Genomic DNA, 22271 nt, shown 5'->3' on the forward strand with positions numbered 1-22271 from the left:
TGAAATCCTTCCAAACTTCTTCTTGTGATTTAGTTCTAATTTCAAAGCATTATGGTCTGAGAATACGCAGGGGACGATCCCAATCTTTTGGTATCGGTTAAGACCTGATTTGTGACCCAGTATCTGGTCTATTCTGGAGAAAGTTCCATGCGCACTTGAGAAGAATGTGTATTCAGTTGCATTTGTATGTAAAATTCTGTATATATCTGTGAAATCCATCTGGTCCAGTGTATCATTTAAAGCTCTTGTTTCTTTGGGGATGTTGTGCTTAGAAGACAGATCGACTGTAGAAAGCGCTAGATTGAAGTCACCAAGTATAAGTGTATTATTATCTAAGTATGTCTTAACTTTGGTTATTAATTGATTGATATATTTGGCAACTCCCACATTCGGTGCATAAATATTGATGATTGTGTCCTATCATCAATATAGATAGATCCTTTAAGTATGATATAGTGTCCCTCTTAATCTGTTACTACAGTGTTCGGGATAAACTTTAGTGTATCTGATACAAGGATGGCTACCCCTGCTTTCTTTTGAGGACCATTTGAATGGCACATGGTTCTCCAACCATTTATTTTCAGGCTGTAGGTGTCCTTCTGTCTAAAATGAGTCTCTTGTAGACAGCAAATAGATGGGTCCTGCTTTTTTATCCAGTCTGAAACCCTGTGCCTTTTCATGGGGTCATTAAGCCCATTCATGTTCAGAGTTACTATTGAAAGATATGAGTTTAGTGTCATCATGATACCTATTCAGTCCCTGTTTTTGTGGATTGTTCCATTGGACTTCCTCTTAAAGAGGAATTATAAGAGTCCCCCTTAAAATTTCTTGCAGAGCTGGTTTGGTGGTCACATATTCTTTCAGTTCCTATCTTGGAAGCTCTTTATCTCTCCTATTCTGAATGAGAGCCTTGCTGGATAAAGTATTCTTGGCTGCATGTTCTTGTCAGTTAGGACCCTGAATATATCCTGCCAGCCTTTTCTGGCCTGCCAGGTCTCTGTGGAGAGGTCTGCTGTTAATCTAATATTTCTCCGCATAAAACTTAGCGATTTCTTGTCTCTTGCTGCTTTAAGGATCTTCTCTTTATCTTTGGAATTCGCAAGCTTCACTATTAAATGTCAAGGTGTTGAGCGGTTTTTATTGATTTTAGGGGGGATCTCTCTATTTCCTGGATCTGAATCCCTGTTTCCCTTCCCAGATTAGGAAAGTTTTCAGCTATGACTTGTTCAAATACATATTCTGGCCCTCTGTCCCTTTCGGCGCCCTCGGGTAACCCAATTAAACGCAGATTTTTCTTCCTCAGGCTGTCATTTATTTCCCTTAATCTATCCTCATGATCTTTTAATTGTCTGTCTCTTTTTTCCTCAGTTTCCCTCTTTGCCATCAACTTGTCTTCTCTGTCACTCACTCGTTCTACCTTGTTAACCCTCGTCGTTAGGACCTCTAGTTTGGATTGCATCTCATTTAATTGATTTTTAATTTCCGTCTGATAGATTTAAATTCTGCAGTCATGAAGTCTCTTGAGTCCTTTATGCTCTTTTCTAGAGCCACCAGTAGCTTTATAATAGTGCTTCTGAATTGGCTTTCTGACATTAAATTGTAATCCAAATTTTGTAACTCTGTGGGAGATAGGACAGTTTCTGATTCTTTCTTTTGAGGTGAGTTTTTCCTTCTAGTCATTTTGCTCAGTGCAGAGTGGCCAAAAGCAAGTTGTACTTGATAGAGGTATTAATTCTTCTCACTGTAGCATTCCAGCTGTTCTCTCTTTAAATCTCAAGCCAAATTCGTAGGTTTTCAGGATGATTTGAAGGTCATCTAGGTAATTTGGTGGGGACAGGTTACTTTGGGACCCTACTCTTCTGCCATCCAGCCCCACCTCCATGGAAGATTTCTGAGCAGGACGTGTGCCTCAGTTCCCTGGAGGGTGTGGCTGGGTGGATGGGCCATCCTTGGTGGCCAGGCTAGAAATCTGCTCACCTACTGCCTGGGGCTCTCTGAAACAGCCAGTCCAGTCACTGCACAAGGGCTGAGGGCATTCCCACAGGGTGGCAGGTGGGATACAGGGCTGCCTTGTTGGCCTGCCTGCAGTCCAGGGAGGAAAAAGTGAGGCCCCTGCAGCACAGTGTGGGACATTGTGTGATAAAGAAATGCACACACAGGGTGACCCGGGCACCTTGCAGGGGACACACCCCGGGCTGGCATCTTAAAACAAATGCCTTCTGCTGGTACTGGGAGCAGTGCATGCAAAATAGCTAACAGCTATCTAGGTGGAGGAAAGCCAGGAGAGCCCTGGGGCCACCCGAAGCCTGTGACCTGGAGTGAGGCTGTCTGGCAGACAGCATGTAGAGAGCAGAGGAAGAGGACAAACAGGACCATGCTGGGAAGGGCTATATATGTTGGAGTGGACTGGGTCTGATGGTCGTGGAGAGCCCACAGGGGACCAGTCAGTCATGGGAGGTGATACAGAATGCTCTAGTAGTTTCAGCAACACCAGGATGGTGCTGGCCTGGGAACCAGGGCATTGCAGAGGTCTGAAGCGTTGGGCTGCCATCAAAAGAGAACAAAGAAACTGACTCATCTTCCTGTCCAAGACAAGTACAAATGCAGGATGAAATGGGAAAGGGGCCCCATTAGACACAGAGGAAGCCCACCTGTGTACAGTCACCCTACCTACCACGGGACAACAGGGCAGCACAGACAAGAAATGGTCCCTTCAATAAATGGTACCTAGTCAATCAGACAATGACATGGTGGGGAAAAGACCCTGACCCCTACCTCATGCCATATATACAGTCAATGGCAAACCCAAATGGAAAAGGTAAAACAAATGAACAGAAATGTTAGGCAGAAAACATGGAATGTTTCTATGACCTTGGAGTAGGCAGAGGTTTTGTAAACAGACTGATAAAAGCACTTGCAATGAAAGAAAACTGGACATATTAAAAGATTCATAGAAGGGTATAAGAGGCCAAAGAGACAACTGGAAGGGAACATGACAGGAGTTTCTGGGGAGCTGATGTCCAGTGGCTGGCAATTTGTGAAATTTTGTCAGGTTTTGCATTTATGACATATATACTTTTGTATGTATATTATGCCCCTATGAAGTTATTTTAGGTGTCAAATATGTAACCTTGAATAGTGAGAAATTAGTGGCTCAAGGGCCGGGAGAAGGCAGAACCCTGAGCCCAGGAGCTGAATCAGCTTTCATCCTGAACTGGGCCACAGTGCATACACTTCCGGCAGCCTCTCCATCTCTAGGAAACCTCCCCCTGGTTTAGGCTGGAGCTCTGAGGAGCAAAGGAAAACCAGAAGTAGACCAGCCCTTGTATACAAGTGCAGGCTAGAAAAATCTCAAGATCTAGGAACAGATTATGGTGATCCCAATTGCTCGTTTTCCCACATACCTGGAAAAGGCAGGCAAATCCCCCTTTGAAGGGTGATAACCATATTCAAGGTCAAAAAATGTTTCTACAAATAATTTTCCAAACACAGCATCCAGCACAGAATCAAAGGATAACCTGTCACATGAGCTGGTGACACAATGAGTGATTGTCAGCAAAACTCGCAGAAACAAGTCCACATGGACTCTGATACTGGAATTATGAGACACAGACTGTGGAAAAGAAATATGCTTACTTAGGTTTACAAAACCAAAATGCGAGTCTGAATGTCTCAGCGGGGAACTGGAAACTATACAGATCATATAATATCCTTTGGAAAGAATCCCATAGCAACTGTAGAGTGGAAAGACCTGTGAGGAATCGCAGTGAATACAAGCATTTCTCTCTGCAACCCCTCAGAACCCCACTAAAATGACAGTGAATGAATGTTACAACACATCAACACAGGGATGCTCCTGACAACATGGAAGCCAGGAGCTGAGCATGGCAGCAAAAGTTTGTAGACTAAGAAGTAGATGCATGAATACTTAGGTCTTAGAAGCAAGTAGAATCCTAAATGAGTAGAGAACTCTGAGAACCAACTCGGGACGTACTAGTATCAGGTGTCTTGAAAAGTGCAGCTTAAAAATGGGAAGATAGATTGATAATTTACAGTAAGAGTACTTTAGAACCCACCAGGCCTTTGTCCAATAGCTTGTACCCAGGCAAATGCCCCCACCCTTTACCAAGGCAGAAATCTGCAGGTGTGTTCCCCAGGAAAGACAAAGTACTGTGTGTCCAGAGAGAAGGACAGCAAGCATAGCCTGGGTGAAGGCGAGGTTTCCCTGAGTGAAATTCCCATCTACACACACATTTACCTTCCTATTGTCGGTATTCCACACTGACCATGATGACCCTCCAGGAAGCGGGATGGAACCAACCCAAGAGGAAACTCAAAGATACTGACCTGGGGTTCCCCAAGAAATAATGGAGCCAGGTCACTCTACAATGAGGGGCCCATGCAGATTAGCCCCCACCAAGGAGCTGAGCTTCCAACATGACAGGTCAGGTCCTCCTTTTAAGTATCAGCAGACAGCCAGGGATCACAGGACATCTGAGGAAGGCCTCTCACAACCACAGAGGTAAAGATAAAAACAAACAGGAATAAAACATTGTAAAGAGAGGTGAAAACTTCAAACTCCACCACTCTTCCAGGCACCTGGCTGGCTCTATTGGTAGAGTATATGACTCCTGATCTCAGGGTCATGAGTTTGAGTCCCACATTGGACATTGAGATTATTTTTTTAATTAAAAAAAAAAAGATTGAAAAAAGTTAAAAAAAAAAAAAAACCTGCCACAATACCCAGAGAGAGAAAATACTCTCTCCAAAAAGTGGGATAGGATGTTGAATCAAAAGAACATTCAGGGAAGGTGGGGGAAACTGCTAGAAAATAAAGGTAGAATAGAAGAAATCAAACTCCCAGCACAAAGGTTGTCTGAGACAAGGCAGAGATGGAAAAGAGGAAAAGAATGGAGAATACAAAGGATCTGTCCAAGAGACAATGACAGACATGATGTAGAGGAAGTCAGCTAAGAAGGCAGGAAGGTACCCAGAATCACAAGGTTCAGACCGAACAGACCATATGCACTGGTGCATGAGAGAGGAGACCCACGTCAAGACCCATCACCCTGAAATTCACAGCCTACAACACAGGGAAGCCATTCACTCTGTGGGTTTCATGCAGAGGATCTGGGATCCAAATGGTTCCCAAGAACAACAATGGAAGCTGAAAGAAAAATGGAGCTGTGCATTCAGAGTTCTAAAGGGAAATGAGTTTCTAAGCCAAGACTTTTATACCCAGCTAAACCATCTTGCCGACTTTTTAGGTAGAAAAGCTGAGTTTTGGGACATGCATATTTCCCCAAATCTGCCAGACAGCTTCTGAAAAAGATGCCCCCGAGAAGCTGAAATCTTAAAATATGTGGTGTGTTTAAACATCTCAAAGACAATTCGGGCAAAGCCTGAGCCTGAATCCATAATAGGTACATTAAAAACAGCAACCACAAAGTTTTGTAGGAAAAGAAAAGGAGTGATCATGGGGCTCAGCTGGGTATGGCATCTAACACAATGCCAATACTGCCAGCACTCACTATTGATCTAACTGGAGTATGCTTCAGTTTTTAGGGTGGAGGGGGCTGGGCAGGTGTGCATTGGAGTGGCGGGGTGATGATAAAAGAGCTGACTTCCTGCCCTCCATGGGGATAGGGGAGACATTGCTGGGTCCCTCAACACTCAAGATGCAGCAAGTCAAACATTCTATTGAGATGCAGGTGTTGCTCTGGCTGGTTAGGAGGTGCCATGTGGGCCTGGGTGTGGGAGCAAGTCTCAGGTACTCTTGGACTCCTTAAAGTACATGCATATATAACTTTTATAAAAGTAAACCTAAAGACATTGAAAAGGTCTCCTCTGGAAAAGAGAAGAGCACAGACATAAGACAGAAATTAACTGTGGGGTGGGGTGCAGTCATTGCAGATGCCCTGGGAAAGAGCCAATAGCCAGTAGGAGAGAAGTGTGGAAGACACAGCAGGGAGGGGACAGGGTGGGGGCAGTGTCTGGATGCACAGCCCACCTCACATTGACCAGTAGGGGAATAATGAGACTCACATACGCAGCTGCAGATATTCTTGTAACTGCATTTAAAAAGGAAGCAGCTGGCATTCATTTTCATGTTGAATTTAATTGTGGCCGATATATCAACCAATGTGTTATCATTGCAATGACAGTCACAATAGTAAAACAGCGAATGAAATGTTATAGTCCTCCTCTTGTGTGAGGTCTGGGGGGTCTGCGCCAGCCAGCAGACAGCCCACGGCCCCCTGGACCAGCCCCATCTCTAGGGCTCGTGGGTGGCAGGTGTGCACCCCAGCGGTCAATGCAACATTAACCTGATTGAGTCACACACCCCTTAGCCCCCAACCCTGTCCCTTCCCTCAAAGAGAGAAAGGAAGAAATGCATTCCTCAGTCAGGCCCTGTGGCTGTTGACCCTCAGGACCCAAGGTCCCCCAGCCTGGTGCTGTACCACCTCTTCCAATTCCCTTACATACCCGTGAAGCCAGCTTCCAGGCGGGGGGGCAGCCACCCCCATCACCTCGCCACCATGCACAGGTCCTTTGGGCTACTGTTCCAGCCCACATCCTCCCTCCTGCATGCCCGAAACGCATCATCACCTCACAGTCCCTTCCCTTCCTTCGCTTGGTCCTAGAGGATGTAGAAATAAACCTGACCCCAGCCGAGGAGACCTCTCTCCTCCCAGGCCCTGCCCTCCGTGGACCTTGGGTCGGCCAGGATGCCCCCTGCAGTGCACGGAAGAGGCGGCGCCGGTGACCCCCGTGAGAAGGGACAGGTCTTACTGGGTCTGCCAGCACAACAGGAGGAGGGGAGCCGCCGGCCAGGACCTCACCCCGGGGAAGACGGACGGCACAGGCGAGCCAACCCGGGCAGGGGGTGCCAGGGCCAGCCCTGACGCCCCGGGGTGCGTTCCTGCAGGCCATCGCCAGCCACATGCATCTCAAGTGCAAGTGCCACGGGCTGTCGGGCAGTTGCGAGGTGAAGACCTGCTGGTGGTCGCAGCCCGACTTCCGCTCCATCGGCGACTTCCTCAAGGACAAGTACGACAGCGCCTCCGAGATGGTGGTGGAGAAGCACCGCGAGTCGCGCGGCTGGGTGGAGACGCTGCGGCCCCGCTACAGCTACTTCAAGGTGCCCACGGAGCGCGACCTTGTGTACTACGAGGCCTCGCCCAACTTCTGCGAGCCCAACCCCGAGACCGGCTCGTTCGGCACCCGCGACCGCACGTGCAACGTGAGCTCGCACGGCATCGACGGCTGCGACCTGCTGTGCTGTGGCCGCGGCCACAACGCGCGCACCGAGCAGCGCCGAGAGAAGTGCCACTGCGTCTTCCACTGGTGCTGCTACGTGAGCTGCCAGGAGTGCGCGCGCGTCTACGACGTGCACACCTGCAAGTAGCGCGACCCCGCCGGCGGGCGGCTGGGCTGGGGGCGGGGCTCCTCCCTTGATTGGGTGGGGCGGGGCTCCTCCCTGATGGGGCGGGGGCGGGGTTCCTGGATGGGGGCGGGGCTCCTCACTGGACGGGGCGGAGGCTCCTCCCTGATGGGTCAGGGGCGGGGCTCTGGGTGGATGCAGGCTCCTCCCTGGATGAGGGCGGGGGCTCCCCCTTATAGGGCGGGGGGCGGAGCTCTTGGATGCGGGCGGGCTCCTCCCCGGATGGGGGCGGGGGCTCCTACCGGGTGGGGCGGGGATGGGGCTCCTGGATGGAGGCGGGGCTCCTCCCGACGGGGGGCTAGGGTCTTCCCCGGGGGAGGGCTCCTCCCGAGAAGAAGGGGGACCGGGCTCCACCCCGATAGGGCAGGGTCCCCAACTGGGGCTCCCAGTTGCGGGCGGGGTCCGCCTGACGAATGCTGGTTTCCTCCCTGGATGGGGCGGGGCTCCTCTCTGGGGGCGGGCTCCTGAATGGGGGTGGGCTCCTTCCTAGGAGGGCGGGGGCGGGGTCCTCGGACAGATTGTGGTTCCTTCCTTGAATGGGCCGCGGTTTCTCCGTGGGGGCGGGACTTCAGGACCGGGACCCCTGGATGGGGGAGGGTTCCCAGCGACAGGGCTGGGATGAGGCTCCTGAGTGGGGTGGGCTTCCACCCCGCTGCGGGCCTCCTGGGTGGGAGCGGGGCTCCTCCGTGATGGGCGGGGTTCCGTGGGTGGGGTTCCGCGGATGTAGGAGGGAGTTCATCCCTGGGGCGCAGCTCCCTGCTGCCATTGCACCCCCCACCCCATTTCGTCTGCGTGAAGCAGTAGCTCCTGCGGAACTAGAAGCGGAGACCCCGAGGGATGGCATCTGGCCCTCCCACCCCTGGTCCGGGCGCCGTGGTCCAGTCTGGTACCCTGGAGCTGTTCAGGGGTCTGGAGGCATCTGCCAAAGTTCCCACGCAGGACCCCGGCCTGGGTCGCCTCTGGCCGTGCCTAGCCCCAGGAACCGGTTCTGGCCGGTGAAAGGACGGGGAGCCCAGCAGCAGAGGAGTCTGGACTCTAAAGCCTGTCTGTGCCCTGGCTGCCATGCGCCCTGGCCTCGGCCCCCCAGGCCACCTTCCCAGGGACGGTTCCAGCGTCACTGCCAGACCCCGCTCTTGGCTTGGTCAGCAGGGACCTGTACTTTGCAGCTGCCTGAAAGTCTCAGTGCCTGGCCAGCCCTCCTCTGTCCTCACCTCCCATCCACAGGGGACCAAAGCATCCAGTTCCATCCCCATCCTGACTCCCACTGGGCCTCAGCACCTGTCCCCCCATCTCCCTGGCCCACAGCCCCCTAGGAAGGGGAAGGCAGGAAGGGGGCTCAGGCCCCAAGGCTGCCCAAGCAGCTGGTCGGTGTCACCATCCAGACCCTGCCTTGGAGGCTCACCTTGGCTGGGGTTGGGCAGTGTGGGAGGTTTGAGGAGGGGAAGTTCACCCCGTGCTGCAGGCAGAGGACCCACAGCCCTCAAGGAGGGGGTCTGTGTCCAGCACCCTGCGGCTAGGACTGACCCCAGGTCCTGCTGCAGTGGCTATGGCGTCCCACACCTGCCTGCCCCCCAGCCATTGTCCCGGAGCCTCTCCATCTGCCCCATCCACCCTGCCTGGGAGCCAGAGGCTGCTGGACCCTTGGCCCTTGCCCACAGGGACCTCTCCCTGCTCAGCCTCTGCCACTGTGAAATGTCCCCCACCCCCGGCCCTGAGGGCCCACAGCCAGGCAGGGGGAGGAGACGGTGCTGCAGGATGACCTGCACACTGGTGGGGACGCAAAGTCCCTCTGCCTTGAGTCTTGCGTTTTTTGTTTTAATTTTATTTGTGATGCTGCTATATCCACCATACACTGGAGCTAGACAAACAGATGTGTTGTTGTTGTTTTCCTTTTCTTTCTATGAAAGAAATTATTTTAGTCATAGCTTGTGAGTTTCAAACAATTTGGGGAAAGTGAAAAACAAACAAACAAAAAGAAGAAACAACCAAACGAGAGTGGATTGTGCTGGATTTTTGGCAGTGCATTGGCAAGGCCCAGGGGCCAGATCAGCGGTGGCCCTCTGGGAGAGGAGATGTCCGCGGACCATGCCAGGAGGGGTGATCTCCAGAGACCAGGAGTCCAGGGTGAGAGGGATGGCCACCAAAGAAAAGAGGCCCTCCTGAGGCGTGAGACAGGATAGACTGTAGACCGAAGGGGTCCAGGGGGATGGAGGCTATGACCTGTTCACTGCAGGAGACGGGCCGTGCTGAGCACCTGGGCAGCCCCAATTGGCAGACCTCATGCCGATCGGTGGGGCCGGAGTCTTCCCCAAGTCCACTGTAAGCCCCAAACGTTCCCGGGTATCCGTAGCATGCTTCCCCAGCGTACATTCCAGGGCTGACTACGTGGCCCTTGTGTGGGATCCCCAGCATGGCCCAGCACAGGGTCTTCCGGGAGACTGGCTTGCCTGGGAGGCACGCACACCCCTCAACCTGAGGCTCGCCAGCCCACACAGAGCCTGGATATCGGGGTGCTGTTCTTGGGCCTGACCTCCCCCTGCCTCCAGTCAAGGCCAGCTTAGCAGTCACAGCTCATGCAGCCAGAGTCCAGCATGAAGGCCACAAGGGACATCTCTTGCTGGCAGAGCTGCTGCGAGAGGCCAAGAGCTCCTTGGGCCAGAAGCCAGAGCACCACAGGATGCCTGGCCTCCCCACTGTGCCAGGGCGGAATAACTGCAGGGTGCAAGGCTTGGCAGGGATGGGCAGCCTCAAAGCTGGGCTGTATCCCAGCACCATGCTCAGGCCCTTGGGATGGGGAAGGGGTGGCCCTGCCTTCGGGAGCCTCCTCCCTGCCTTCCCAAGCCAGGTGTCCTGCTGGCTGGAGCATCGCCGGCCCTTCTGTGGCTATGGCCCACGTCTGGCCTGACTCGGGGCATGTGGGGTATACAGGGCTGCACGCAGCCTTCCCTGCCCAAGCTAGGTGCAGGGCAGGGCTCCTGTCCCTCACCGTGCCCCACATCCATGCCCCACATCTGTGCCCTGCCCTGATACCCAGCCAGACTAACCACCATGGAAGGAGAGAGCTGAGGAGTCAAGGGTGAGGGACAGGCTGGGATCGGTGGGGATGGGAGGAAGGTGACAGGGAAGCTGAAGACCCAGCCCCTATCCTCTCAGAGGTCAAGCCCAGCACAGCCACCCAGCTGGGGCCATTTGCTGGAAGGGAGGGAGCTGGGGGCAGGCAGTGGGGGGGGGAGGCTTAGCAGAGCAGAGGGAGAGAAGCCCAAAAGCAGTCAGCTCAGCAGCTAGAGCGCCAGGGCCCATGGCATCCCCACCACAGCATCCCTGCAGCCAGAAAGTCACAGCTGGCTAGACAGGGACCTTGGCCAGGGGCCGCAGACCCAGAGCAAGAAGGGGACTGGGATGAGGGGGCACAGACCCAGGGCAGGAAGGGGACTGGGATGAAGGGGTGCAGACCCAGGGCAGACGTATCCAATCCAGCAGAGCTGTGCACTGGGAGAACCAGGAGAGGGTGTGGGGTGGTAGGCGTTGAAGTACAGGAGAAGCAAACAGAGGTATGGGGTAGGGGGTGGTTGTGGCCTCGTCCCTGCAACAGGATGTCAAGGGGAGTCCAGGCCTCTCCTCCATCCCTTACCAGCCACACTGGTCTTCTTCCCTGGAGTCTCCAAGCTGGAGACAGAGCAGGAGGGGCCCAGTAGGGCAGTGGAACTGGACATGGATGCAGGGCCATGGACTCCCAGGACCCCTCCCGTCACCCCCAGAGTCAGGCTCAGCTCACTGGGCTGGCTGTCCCGCATCCCACCCCAAGGCCAGGGCCTCATGCTGGTTGCTCTCCCACCCTCCCTTTCAAGGTGGGTCACCCCTGCTCTGATGCTGCAGCAGAGCACTGGGGACTCCCAGCTGGGGCCCAGGGGTCAGCTAAACCAGTGGGGCTGTGGGCAGACACTCTATGAAGAAGGAGCCGGTGATCAAGAGCACCAGCCAAGGCCGAGGTAGGAGCAGGGACAGCCAATGTGCTCCACGGGGGTGGGTCCCCTGGGGGAGCTCTGAGTGCAGCCCGCAGCCATCCTGGCTGAGTCTCTGCCCAGGTCCCAGCCCTGGAGATAGGGGGTGACAAGTGCCCTGCCCTGCCACCCTCGGGCCCAGTCCATGGAACACTCCACAGCGCACCACCTCTGAGATAGCGCCCAGGCAGCAGCCGCCCTAATTGGCACCTGTGGGGACCCAGGTGCTGGGGTTGCCACAGATGAAAGGGTTGGAGAGGTGGGTGGGGTAGGAGGCAGATGCACAGGCATGGCCACCAGGTCACAGGGGAGGGCGCTGCTGCAGGGCCTGCCAGGGGAGCTAGGGAGCCAATGGGGCCGCCCTGGGGGGTCAGCCAGGGTGGGCGCAGCCTGCCTGGCCCACATACTGGACTGCAGACCCCCAGCCTCCAGGCTCTGTGCCCAGAGGGCAAGGTGCTGGCCTGAGGACACACAGCATGTCAGGGACCTGGGCAGGCCCCCAGGTGCTGGACCTGAGGCCCCTCTGCAGGTCTGGGAGCAAGCCCACTGAGGACATGGTCTTCGCTCCCTGTGGCTGCAGGACGGAGGGAGACAGAACTCGGGGCCAAGATGGGGCACGACCCTGGCCAGTGGGCCATGTGGAGCAGGCCTGGTGTGCGGGCGAGGGTGGCTGGAAACAGCTTGAGGGAGCAAGGAACCAAAACCCTCAGCTCTGCTGGCCAGCCTCAGTTTCCCTCCGGGGCAAGAGGAAATGCGCTGAGGGGCCTGTCTGCTCCTGGCCTTTACTGACAGGGGTACTGCATGGAAAGCCTCCTCTGTGGCCCGGCCCACTCCCCCCCACCGCGGATACCCCCCACTCCGAGGGCAGAGCAGGGCAGCCTGGCCCCTGGGCCTCTGTGGGGAGTTTACAGCCCCTCCCGCTGCCCTGGAGAGGGAGGAAATGGGCCCGGTGGGCCTGTTCGCAGGTAGTTGAGACAGGACAGGAATAACCATATTAAAGGCCCTGGCGGTAGTGGGGCCTCACCCCACCAGGCCCCCCTTGGCTCAGCCCCCTGCAAATCTCACACTCCCAGGGCTGCAGCTTTGAAGTCCTGTAAGGGGTGTGGCTGCCCCCTCCCCTGAGCCCCCACCAGCCCTCCCTCCCCCAGACTCCTGGTTTCTGGGTCCTGTGCCCTCCCTGCAAGGACATGCTGGCCACCTCTTTACTCTGTGCTGGGCCATAACATCCAGGGCCAGGATCTCTGGGGTAGCAGGTGCAGGGTCACCTCGGGGTCCCCAAGCCTGGCACTAAGGGCTAAGCCCAGCTCCACACACATGGTGCCGCATGGTGCTAACCCCTACCCTGCATAGGAGCCTGGAGATCTTTGTCCCTGCCCCTGGGGCTGGTCTGGAGGGCAGGGTCCAGCCTAGGGGACATGGCCCTGCCCTGGGGTCTGGAATGGAAACATAGTCCATGTCGGGGGCTGGCCTGTTGGCCTGGAGTGGCCCCAGTCCCTCTGCCCCTCCCAGCAGCCTCCTCTACCAGAGTCTTAGGTCCTGCCTAAGCACCCACTCAGCACTCAGGCTGTTTCCCCATTGAAACCCCTGCTACCTTTGTGGAACCCTCACGCTGCCCCAAGGACAGGGCATCCTGAGGTCTTGGCTGGGCAGTCAGCTGCTCTGTCTCCACAAGGAAGCCCCTTGGCCTCCGGCTCACACAAACACGGTGCCTGACCCGCCCGTGCTGCCCCCCAGCCCAGGTAAGCTGGTGTGGATGGCATGCAGCCTCCAAGGGCACAATCATGGCCGGGGAAGACCGGGATGGTGTCCCTCCCCTCCTGCTTGGGTGGGGGGGGGCTGCCAGCCTTTGTGTTCATAGGACCACCAGGTAAACTGATGCATGCTGGACAAGGGTTTCTCCCCAGTGTGAGTTCATGAAGGCAAGGCTGCCCTGTTTCCTTCCTCCCTGTCCCACTGTAAAGTAGGGGAATGGGGAACACCCTGTGGATGACGTTCCCACCTGCCCCGCCCCTCACCTGCCTGGTGACCTTGGCCCTGGAGGGTGGAGGGTGGTGGCCCCCTTCACTGCCTTCTGGGCCACCCGGAGGGGCTTCCAGCAGGAGGTGAGCATGGGCGCTGCTCCTCTGGCTCTGGCATTGCCAGACACTCTGGTGTCCGTGCCTGCAGCCACGGGGACCAGGAGGGGTGCCCAGGTCAGCGGGCAGCCCCGAGAGGGCCCCAGCCAGGGAGCCGCCACCGCCTGCCTGGCAGCAGGGACAGGAGCTAGTCAGGAGGTGCTAATTGACGTTTAGCTCGAGGCTGGCACCTCCACCATGTCTCTCTCTCTCTCTCCCACTTTTTTATTTGAGTCTCTGGAGCACACAGTAAATAGTCATTTGGCTCTCGGGGCCCTGCAAATTGGTGTTTATGGTGTGAGGACCAGGACTTGTCCACCCAAACACTCTGGCTGGAAGGAGGCACTGGGCTGGCAGGGCCGGCACCCACCCCCCGGGAGGCCCAGCTCCAGGAGGGCCTTCCTCCCCCCCTCAGCCACATGGGAGGCTGGCATTGCATCTGCCAGCAGGGTCCTTGCATGCTTGCAGGTGGCCGACACTTGGCACATTGTAGCTAATCCTGGGGGGCTTCTAGGAGGAGGTGAGACTTTCACGGCAGAGACGGTCATCCGAGGAAGAGCTCTAAAGCCTCACCTGCACCCTCCAGCTCCCTCAGGGTGCTCTGCATCCAACGGCAGCTCCTATCGCTTGCCTCCCAGGCAGGACCCCCACCTTGTTGGCATCCTCCAGGTCTGATGGCAGGTGTCAGGACTGTGCCCTGCGGCCATGTGGGCCCTCTTGCAGGAGGCTGAAGAGCAGAACCCTGGGCTTGCAGGCGCCAGCACTGCCTGTCCTGTGTCCCTGCCTGAGGGCCGGCTGTGGAGGGGCAAGCAAGCTGGGCAGCACCTCTAGCACGTCTCAGAACCCCCCTTCCAGCTGCAATCACGGGGTCCTTGCTGGACACAGACCTGCCAGCCCAGAGCCTGCACAGGGGCGAGGCGGGGAGTGGGTCCAGCTGTCTGACACCTGCTTCTTCCCGTGTGTCTTAATTCCTGGTCTGAAAAAAAAAAATTCCTGGTCTGAGCCAGAACTGAGCGCAGGGCCAGGTCGCCTTCCTCTAGCCCCTCCCCTGCTCAAGAACTTTCCATGGCTCCCCAGTGCTCGCAGGCTAACTCTCCTGTCTCGGCCTATACCTGCAGCCGTCTGGTCCCAGTGCTCCGACCCACAATGGAGACGCTGACAGCAGGCAAGGCACATCCCACCTGCAGTACCCCCACCTCCCTACATCCTCCAGCCACAGGGGCCGGTGGCTTCATGCCTCCCACAGCACTGTCACCTGGGACCCTGCAAGGCCAGCAACAGCCACACCTCATGAGCCTGCACGTGGTACCCGGCCACATGTGTGCTTGCACATGTGTGCGGGGGGCTCTGGTGCCAAGCCCCCCACCCGGCCTGTCCCTAGGGCTGCAGGCCAGAGCATGGCAGGTGCCCCTCCTGATCCGAGGGCTCAGCTCCCTTCAGTCCTTCCCTAGCCGGCCCTGGCCCCAGCCCCAGATTGAATGAGCCGCCTCACTCTATCAGCTGGCTCTGTGGTGACGCCGGGGCTCCCTATGCATGTGCCCACCAAGGAACGGCTCTGTGCTCCACGTCAGGACCTGGGGAGGTGGCCTGAGGACGGAAGCCGGGGAGCCTCAGAATGACAGCACAGCCATCACCATGTGCAGACCAGGGGGCAGGCCTCGTCCTGGCCTCCTAGCATTCACAGCAAACTAAGGACAGGCCCGCATAACCAGCAGATGCTTCTGGCTCCCCACCTGCACGAGCCCCACCAGCAACCAGTTCAGACCCGCAGGGCACCGTGGCCTCCCCGGCGCACAGCTCAGCCCACAGCCGGGGCCCTCGACATCCCCTCTGAGCAGCAGGGGTGCAGCCCCACCACAGCCCACCCGCTGTGAGGATGACAGGTATGGTGGGGGCACTGCAGGTGGGGTGACACAGGTCCCACACATGTGGGAAGGAGGCCGGAGGAGGGGCCCCGGGCCAGGACACACTCAAGGGGCCTCAGACCTGCTCTTGGCCTCTCTCTGACACATGGCCCCACACGTGGCAGGTGCAAGGAACCAACACGCGTTCCTAACTCCAGGGCCAGCTGTATCCCTGCAGGGACCTCATCTGTGAGCAGAGCCCAACCGGGCCCCCAGGTGAGGTACCTGCATCCTCAGCCAGAGAAGGGACACATACACTTCCTGTGTCCCCTCCAATGGGGGTCCCAGGGCCTGAGCAGGTTACAGGCCAGGAAGACCCACCAGCACGTCCCCGGAGCCCCCTGTGCTGCTCCCACGAGAACTTAGCATACCTGCGCACCGTCACTGTCGGGTTTGGATTTTTCTCACCAAGTTAACGAGGGGTGTCTCTCTCTGCTAACAGAGCCCGGATGGCTGCTCTGGCCCCCTAGCCCCCTGCCCCGCCCCTCTGTGGCCCCTGGGTCTGGCCCCTACACTGCCTGCAGGCCCAGGCCCAGGGCTGCAGGTGGGCAGGAGGCCATCCTGGGGCAGTGGCCGGGATGCTCTGACCTCCTGTGCTCCCATCAATGGCCAAACAAGACTAGCTTTTGTCAGGGACTCTGCCTTTCTCTGCCAGCCTGTGCCACATCCCTCCCTGCAGCCAGGCCTGGGGATATGAGGTCCTTGAAGGTTCAGGTCCCAGATCCCAATGTCAGTGGCTTCTCCCCTGGCGGCCTGAGCCCCCGCGTGGCACTGCCGGCTTCCCATGGGGCACTCACTGCCCTGAACACACCTGGCAGCAGAGCCCCTGGGGCAAGTTCTGTTCTCTTCCTCTGAGACCGTACTCCCCCTCATAGGGCGCTGGGCAGAGCCAGAGACCCCTGGCCTCCCAGGAACCGGCCCCCCAGGCCCTGGTGCACCGCAGGGCGGACCGGTGGGGGCTGCCACTGGAGCACACAGGCCAGCACATCGCAGGGCTGCAGGCAATGTCTGCTCCAGCCCTCCGCCCTGAGGTCAGAAACAGGGTTCCTGGAGGATATTTGGCCCAGGCCAGAGGAGGGGGGGGGCGGCAAGCAAGCCGTGAGGAGGTGTGGGCCCAGGGGCGGGCGCAGGGGAGGGGCAGCCCTCTGGGGCTCGGGGTGGGGTGCGCAGGCAGGCGCTGGCGGCAGATGCCAGGACACCACGATGCCTCCGGTGGGCTTTTTAATTAACCTCGGCCGCTCTGAAGAGCCCCAATTAAGTGGAGAATGCGGTGGCAGAGTGGGGTCAGGCAGAGGGGCGGGTTTTAATTAAAGCGTGTAGTTCCCAGCTCGCACGGGCATCCGTGTCCTGGGCAACAGCGCCCCCCGCTGACCGCCGCCGCGAATCCGGCTCGCCTTGCACTGCCCCTGGTGGGGAGGCCAGCCCGCCTTTGCCCAGGCTCGGGTCTGGTCCCTGTGTTCCCACTTTGAGCCTCCTGGCGGGCCCTGGGACCCGCCCGAACTGCGGACAAGTGCTCAACGAGCATCCACCACCTGTCTGCTGCAAAGGCCCTGCCTGTCAGCGGGGGCCACACAGCAAAACAAATAAATGCATCAAATGTGTGGTATGCAGTGGAAGAGAGTAGAGTTAGGGGCAGAGAGAGGCAGCAGGGGGAGCACACAGCCCCACGGAGGGAGGGACAGAGGGATAGAGGGAGGGACGGAGGGAGGGACAGAGGGAGGGAAGTCACCTGGAGGTGGGCAGCCAGCACAAAGGCCCTGGGTGAGGACCCTAGGCAGGGCAGAGGAGAGTGGGGGCCGGAGTGCCTGGCCTGTGAGCTGAAATGAGCTGGGGGTGTCCAGCAGCAGAGGGCCATGCACATGGGGGTGGAGAGCCTGTCAGCCCCCCTGGGGGCTTCTGACCTGGCCACCTGCTAGGTACCTGATCCCTGCGGCCCCCCACTCTGCTTGGTGTCCAGGTGCTCTGGCTTTGCCAGAGGGTGGCACGCGAGACACATGTGAGTCCTTGGAGAGAGTCCGTGCATCCCACGTGGGCTCCCCAGAATGGTCCACACCCAGGACGGGGCAGGGGCCAGTGTGGGGAGGTTGAGGCAGGCATGTGAGCTCTGCCCCATGGTAGCCCATCTTTCCCTGGGCGGTCTTGCAATACCTATGGCTGCAGGACTGACATCCACACCTAGTTTCCTGCAGACACCAGGCTTTGGGGGCAATGGGTGAAGGGAGTGGGGTGACGGGGTGTCTTCACAAGCTGCTGCCAGGCGGCCTGCTGCTGGTCCTGCCTGGGATGGCCCAGGAGGGAATGGGTCTGATCCCAGTAGCCAGAGCCATGGTGACCCCAAGCCCCAGAGCGGTGCCTGTGTGCAGAGACCACGTGGACACAGACAGAGCAGGGAGATGGTGTCCAAAGAGCCCCCACTCTTTCAGGCACGAACCCAATGAGTGAGTGAGGAGCACCCACCTGAAGGTCCAGGCTGCTGCGGCCACTGACTACCACCGGGTGGCTCAGGACACCAGGCTTCGTCCTTTCCCAGGTCTGGAGACCAGGTCACCTTGAAGGCTCAGGAGGGTCCCTCCTGCCTCCCTGAGCAGGGGCCCCAGGTTCGGGGCACATGGCCGGGGTTCTCAGAACCCTGAATGCACAGAGCCTCGTGGCCTGGCGGGGTTCCCCCTTTGCCCTCTGTCTGGGCCTCGAACTTGGGGTCGACCTCAAGAGAACAACTTCATCCCAGTGAAGCTGGGGGTTACAGCCCTCCCAGTGCATGTTTCCGTGCCAGATCCATGGGGGCCCAACCACGTCCTCCCTCCCCCAACCCACCACCTCACAGGGTGCCAGGCACCCCCAGACACACCTCAGGCCCCACAGAGGTCTCTCCTTCCACCCCGACTGACTGTGTCCACGTATCACTCGTACCCTTTACCCATACTGCCCTCCAAACACGTGCTCCAGGGACAAAAGGAAGCTCTTCCACTCCAGCTTTCCCACGTCAGACTTTCTTCTATACAACACATAATGGACTATAGCTCCAGCTCACTTTCAGCAAGCCTTACCTGATGCCAAACTCCTGTGCTGGAAAACCACTGAACCTCCTCTCCATGCCTCCAGTGACAGTAGTTCACACATGCTGTCCCACCTTCTGGGGCTGCTCCTGCCCCAGGCTGGCCCCTGCACCCCTGACAGCTGTGACTGACAGCTGTGACTAGAGCAGACTCCAGTGCCAGCGCCACAGATGCAGCCGCACCACACAGCCCCACCACGTGCCCTGACGGGACACCCCAAGGCTGGTTGGTGAGCTCTGAGCTCAGACTCAGGTCCTGCTGCTGTCCCAGGTGGGCCCTGGCCAAGGGTCCACTGCTCCCTTCACAGGGCCCAGAGAGGATTTTCTCCAACATAGGGAAGGCTCCTCTCTGCCCCCGGTCCCTAGGAAGAGGGGCAGGCTGAGGGTGTTACTGAAGGGGAGAGGGCAGAGGGAAGAGGGCAGGGGTGACACTGGGGAGGGCCAGAGTCATCTGCTCCAACAAGGTAATGCAGGGGCAAGAAGGGGGGGTGCCCTGTGGATGGTGAAGCCAGGAGGCCAGGGAAGACCCCAGTCTGAGGGTGGGGGCTCCATTTTGAGACCCCCTGGAACGGCAGCCCAGCCTGGCCAGGCCCTGAGTACCAGTGGCCTCCCCTCCAAAATAGCTCTGTGCACAGCCGCAGAGGGGAGGCCCGCCTGCGAGGGTGTCAGCCGCATGGCTGCTCCCAAAGGCTGGTGGGTCAGACCTGGGTAAAGATGCCCTGCTGGCTCGCCCCAAGTCCGCTCCAGGTGCCACCCAAGGGACAGTATTCCCGCCACGCCAGCGTGACAACACTCCCTGCAGCCCAATTCGCACCTCCATGGACCCAGCAACCGGGGGTGGCCCCGCCAAGTGCATGGATGCATCCGTGTCCCCACACTCCCTGAATACACGTGCGTACCCATTTAAAACATTGGGGCACACCAGGGCCCCCATGGCCGCTCGCCACGGCTTGTCCACAGGTCACCAAGGCAGCCTGTCCCATCCCCACCAGAATTGTCCCCCAGGACCCGGGCTCACAGGGAAGCAGGGCTGGGGGTCGGGGTGCCAAGCAGTTGAGCGCCCTGGCCACTGTCTTTGGGTGAGGCTGGAGGCTGGGGGTGTGACACATCATGAGATCGGGTGCGGTACCCCACCCCCCGGGCTGGATACCACAGACCCAGGCCCAAGCTCAGGTGGGAGGAGGCGCAGGCGTGGGGCCCAGAGGCTCTGCCACCCTCCAGGGGCCCTCCAGGGGTCTAGCTGTCCACATTGCCTGGGCAAGAGCCAATGCCCCAGCCAGTCCTGGTGGCCTCTCAGGCTAGTCAGCTGTCAGCTGGGTGGGCTTGGCTGTGCCATTGCTGGCTGGGGTGGGGGCCGAGGCCAGGGCCACCCCAGAGACCCCATTCCAACCACCGTGGGGAAGCGGGGCTGAGACAGGCACCCACAGACTACCTGCCAGGGCCCCACAAGTGAGAGCAGCATCTGAGGCCAGCAAGTGTCGGGGGTCCCTGTCGATGTGGAATGTGGAGGCTATGTGTGCCACAGGGACCCCCTATCAGGCTGGTGAAAGGGACCCTGTCTCATTGGTGTCTAAAATAAATGAGGTTCCACTTCCACAGGAACAGATCCAGTTACTGAAAGCAGAAAAGCACCCTGGGTGCACGACCTCAGGGGTGGGATGTTCCCAGTGGCTCCACAGGATGACGGGGCCGCTGGTGGGCTGGCACCTTCCCTGACTGCAGGTGTGAGGGGGGCAGGAACCTGCCACTGGCTCCCATACCAGCTATAATGTGATAGGAAAGTGGGTTTGTGTTGCCCACAAATCCACAGGTCCTGGCCTACTGCTGTTTGGGAAGGACGACTGCGTTTGGTGAGGAATGCTACATGGCAGACAGAGGGCTTCAGAGCAGAGAAACGGTGCCTGCTGCGTGGGGCGCCCCATTCGGCTTCCCCCGCTGTCTCTCCAGGCGCTGAGAACCAGGCGGGAGATACTCTTGCCCCATGCCGCTGGCCCGCCCCAGGAGGGCCACGGTGCCCCAGGTGGAGGAGTCAAGCAACACATGCAGGGGCTGCCCAGCCCGGGACAGAGGGAGCAAAGCCCCAGATCAGGAGTACTTCCAGCCTGGGCCAGGGATGAGCAGGGGCCCCACGAGCTGGGCTGGGGGAGGAGGCCACAGTAAGGGTTCAGAGATGGGGAAACGGAGGCAGGAGTGGGTACAGGTAATCAGGGATGTTCAAGGGCCCTAAGGCGATGCAGGCCTCCCCCATGTATGACTCGGAGGTGTCCACACCCTGCCCACCATGGGATGCTGGCATGACCACAGGGATGAGAGTCACCGCCTGGTTGGCCCAGGACAGGAGGCAGGGCAGCCTCGGGGTGGGGTGGGGAATGAGGGGTGAGTGTAGGGGCCGAAGGTCCCGCAGCCTGGCCTAGGAGGGACATGCAGGAAGGTGGGCTTTGGGGCTAGGCCTGGGGAAGAGGGGAACAGAGCAGAGGGAGATGTGGGGCCCTTACCCATCTGGACAGGAATTTGTCTTGGGGTCACCTCTGGGCTCAGGGGTCCATGTCCAGACCAGGGAACCAGAGGCCCCCTCTCCCCACACTGTCCTAGGCGCCAGATAATGAGGGCCTTAACTGAGTAGTGATCTGGAGACACCCAAGATAGCAGCCCCTGTCCTGGGCAGCAGGGTGCGGCTGGCACAATAGCACAGGTGCTGATGGGGCAGGCAGGAGGCCCAGCCTCATGCAACCTCTCTGAGCATGCTCAGCCTCCCCGAACAACACCCATCACATAGCTGTGAGAGGTGCCTGCCAGCCAGGGCACCCCAAAGGAGGGAGTATCCCCAGCACCCCACCAATCCCCTCCTCTGCCCCTATGCTCCTGCCAGTCCTCCGATCCTTGAGTTGCTTTCCCAGCCACCCTTCCTGTTTAGCATCCTTGTGTTGGACCTGGGCCTGGGCCTGGGCCCCCTAGGGAATAGGAGGTTGACCCAAGCCCCTGGCCAGAGGTCAGACTGGAGGTGAGAATCTAGAGTGCCCTGCAGCCAGCTCATCTCACCCCCTCCTGGCAGGAGGTGGGCAGGCACCCCATGCCATCCATGTGTCCCCAGGGTGTCTTAGCTGTGGGCTTCAGGGAAGAGGGGCAGAGGGCCATAGTTCCCTGGAGAACCTCTGGTGAGCACCTGGGCCTCGGTTTCCTCCAGGAAACCCCCTGGCACTTCCTCGCTCACTGACAGATCTCCTGCGGGGGCAGGGATCCTTCCCCTTATGACCCCCATACCTGTGTGGCCTGGCCTTGTTGGGCCCAAGATCGCGAATCCGAGAAACCACCAAGGAGCCGACACTGATGCAAACACATGACGGTTTATTTACAAGCTCGAGCTTGGGTCCAAGTATACCCGACACAGCGGAGCAGGGACTTGGGCCCCGAGGTGGGTTTCAGCTTAGTTTTAAGGGCTGGTCTAGGGGACCTTCAGAAGGGGGGGAGCAATTTCTCAAGTTCTGTTTACGTTTTGATAAGGGGCTTTCAAGGGCATTGAGCTCTGTTATTCTAATATGGGGCTTTCTAGGACATTAAGCTAAAAGCTGTTTTCTTCCTGTAACTGAAGTAAGGTAAAGTTCAGCTCTTATTCACAGGGGCCTGGGATGGCTGTACCTGTGCTAACGCTGAACTTAAAGTGGAATGGCCTTAATTTTCTCGGCCTCCACAGCCTAAAAATGCCCCTTCCCCCCCACAGGGGACAAGCCAGGAAGGACAGAATCAAGAGGACGG

The 22271-nt window shown here is 58.1% G+C and overlaps 1 protein-coding gene across 1 annotated transcript in view; it reads left to right on the plus strand.

Annotated features, from left to right (window-relative positions):
* WNT3A (Wnt family member 3A) overlaps window positions 1–7446 on the plus strand; it is a 46198-nt gene extending 38752 nt beyond the window's left edge. Inside the window, exon 4 of the mRNA XM_072784803.1 lies at window positions 6929–7446. Within this exon, the coding sequence (XP_072640904.1) occupies window positions 6929–7408 (480 nt within the window). The 3' untranslated portion in view covers window positions 7409–7446. The remainder of the gene's footprint in view (window positions 1–6928) is intronic.
* The last annotated feature ends 14825 nt before the right edge of the window (window positions 7447–22271 follow it).

Source organism: Canis lupus, chromosome 18 (assembly GCF_048164855.1).
Source record: "Canis lupus baileyi chromosome 18, mCanLup2.hap1, whole genome shotgun sequence".
In the NCBI taxonomy this organism is placed as follows: Eukaryota; Metazoa; Chordata; class Mammalia; order Carnivora; family Canidae; genus Canis; species Canis lupus.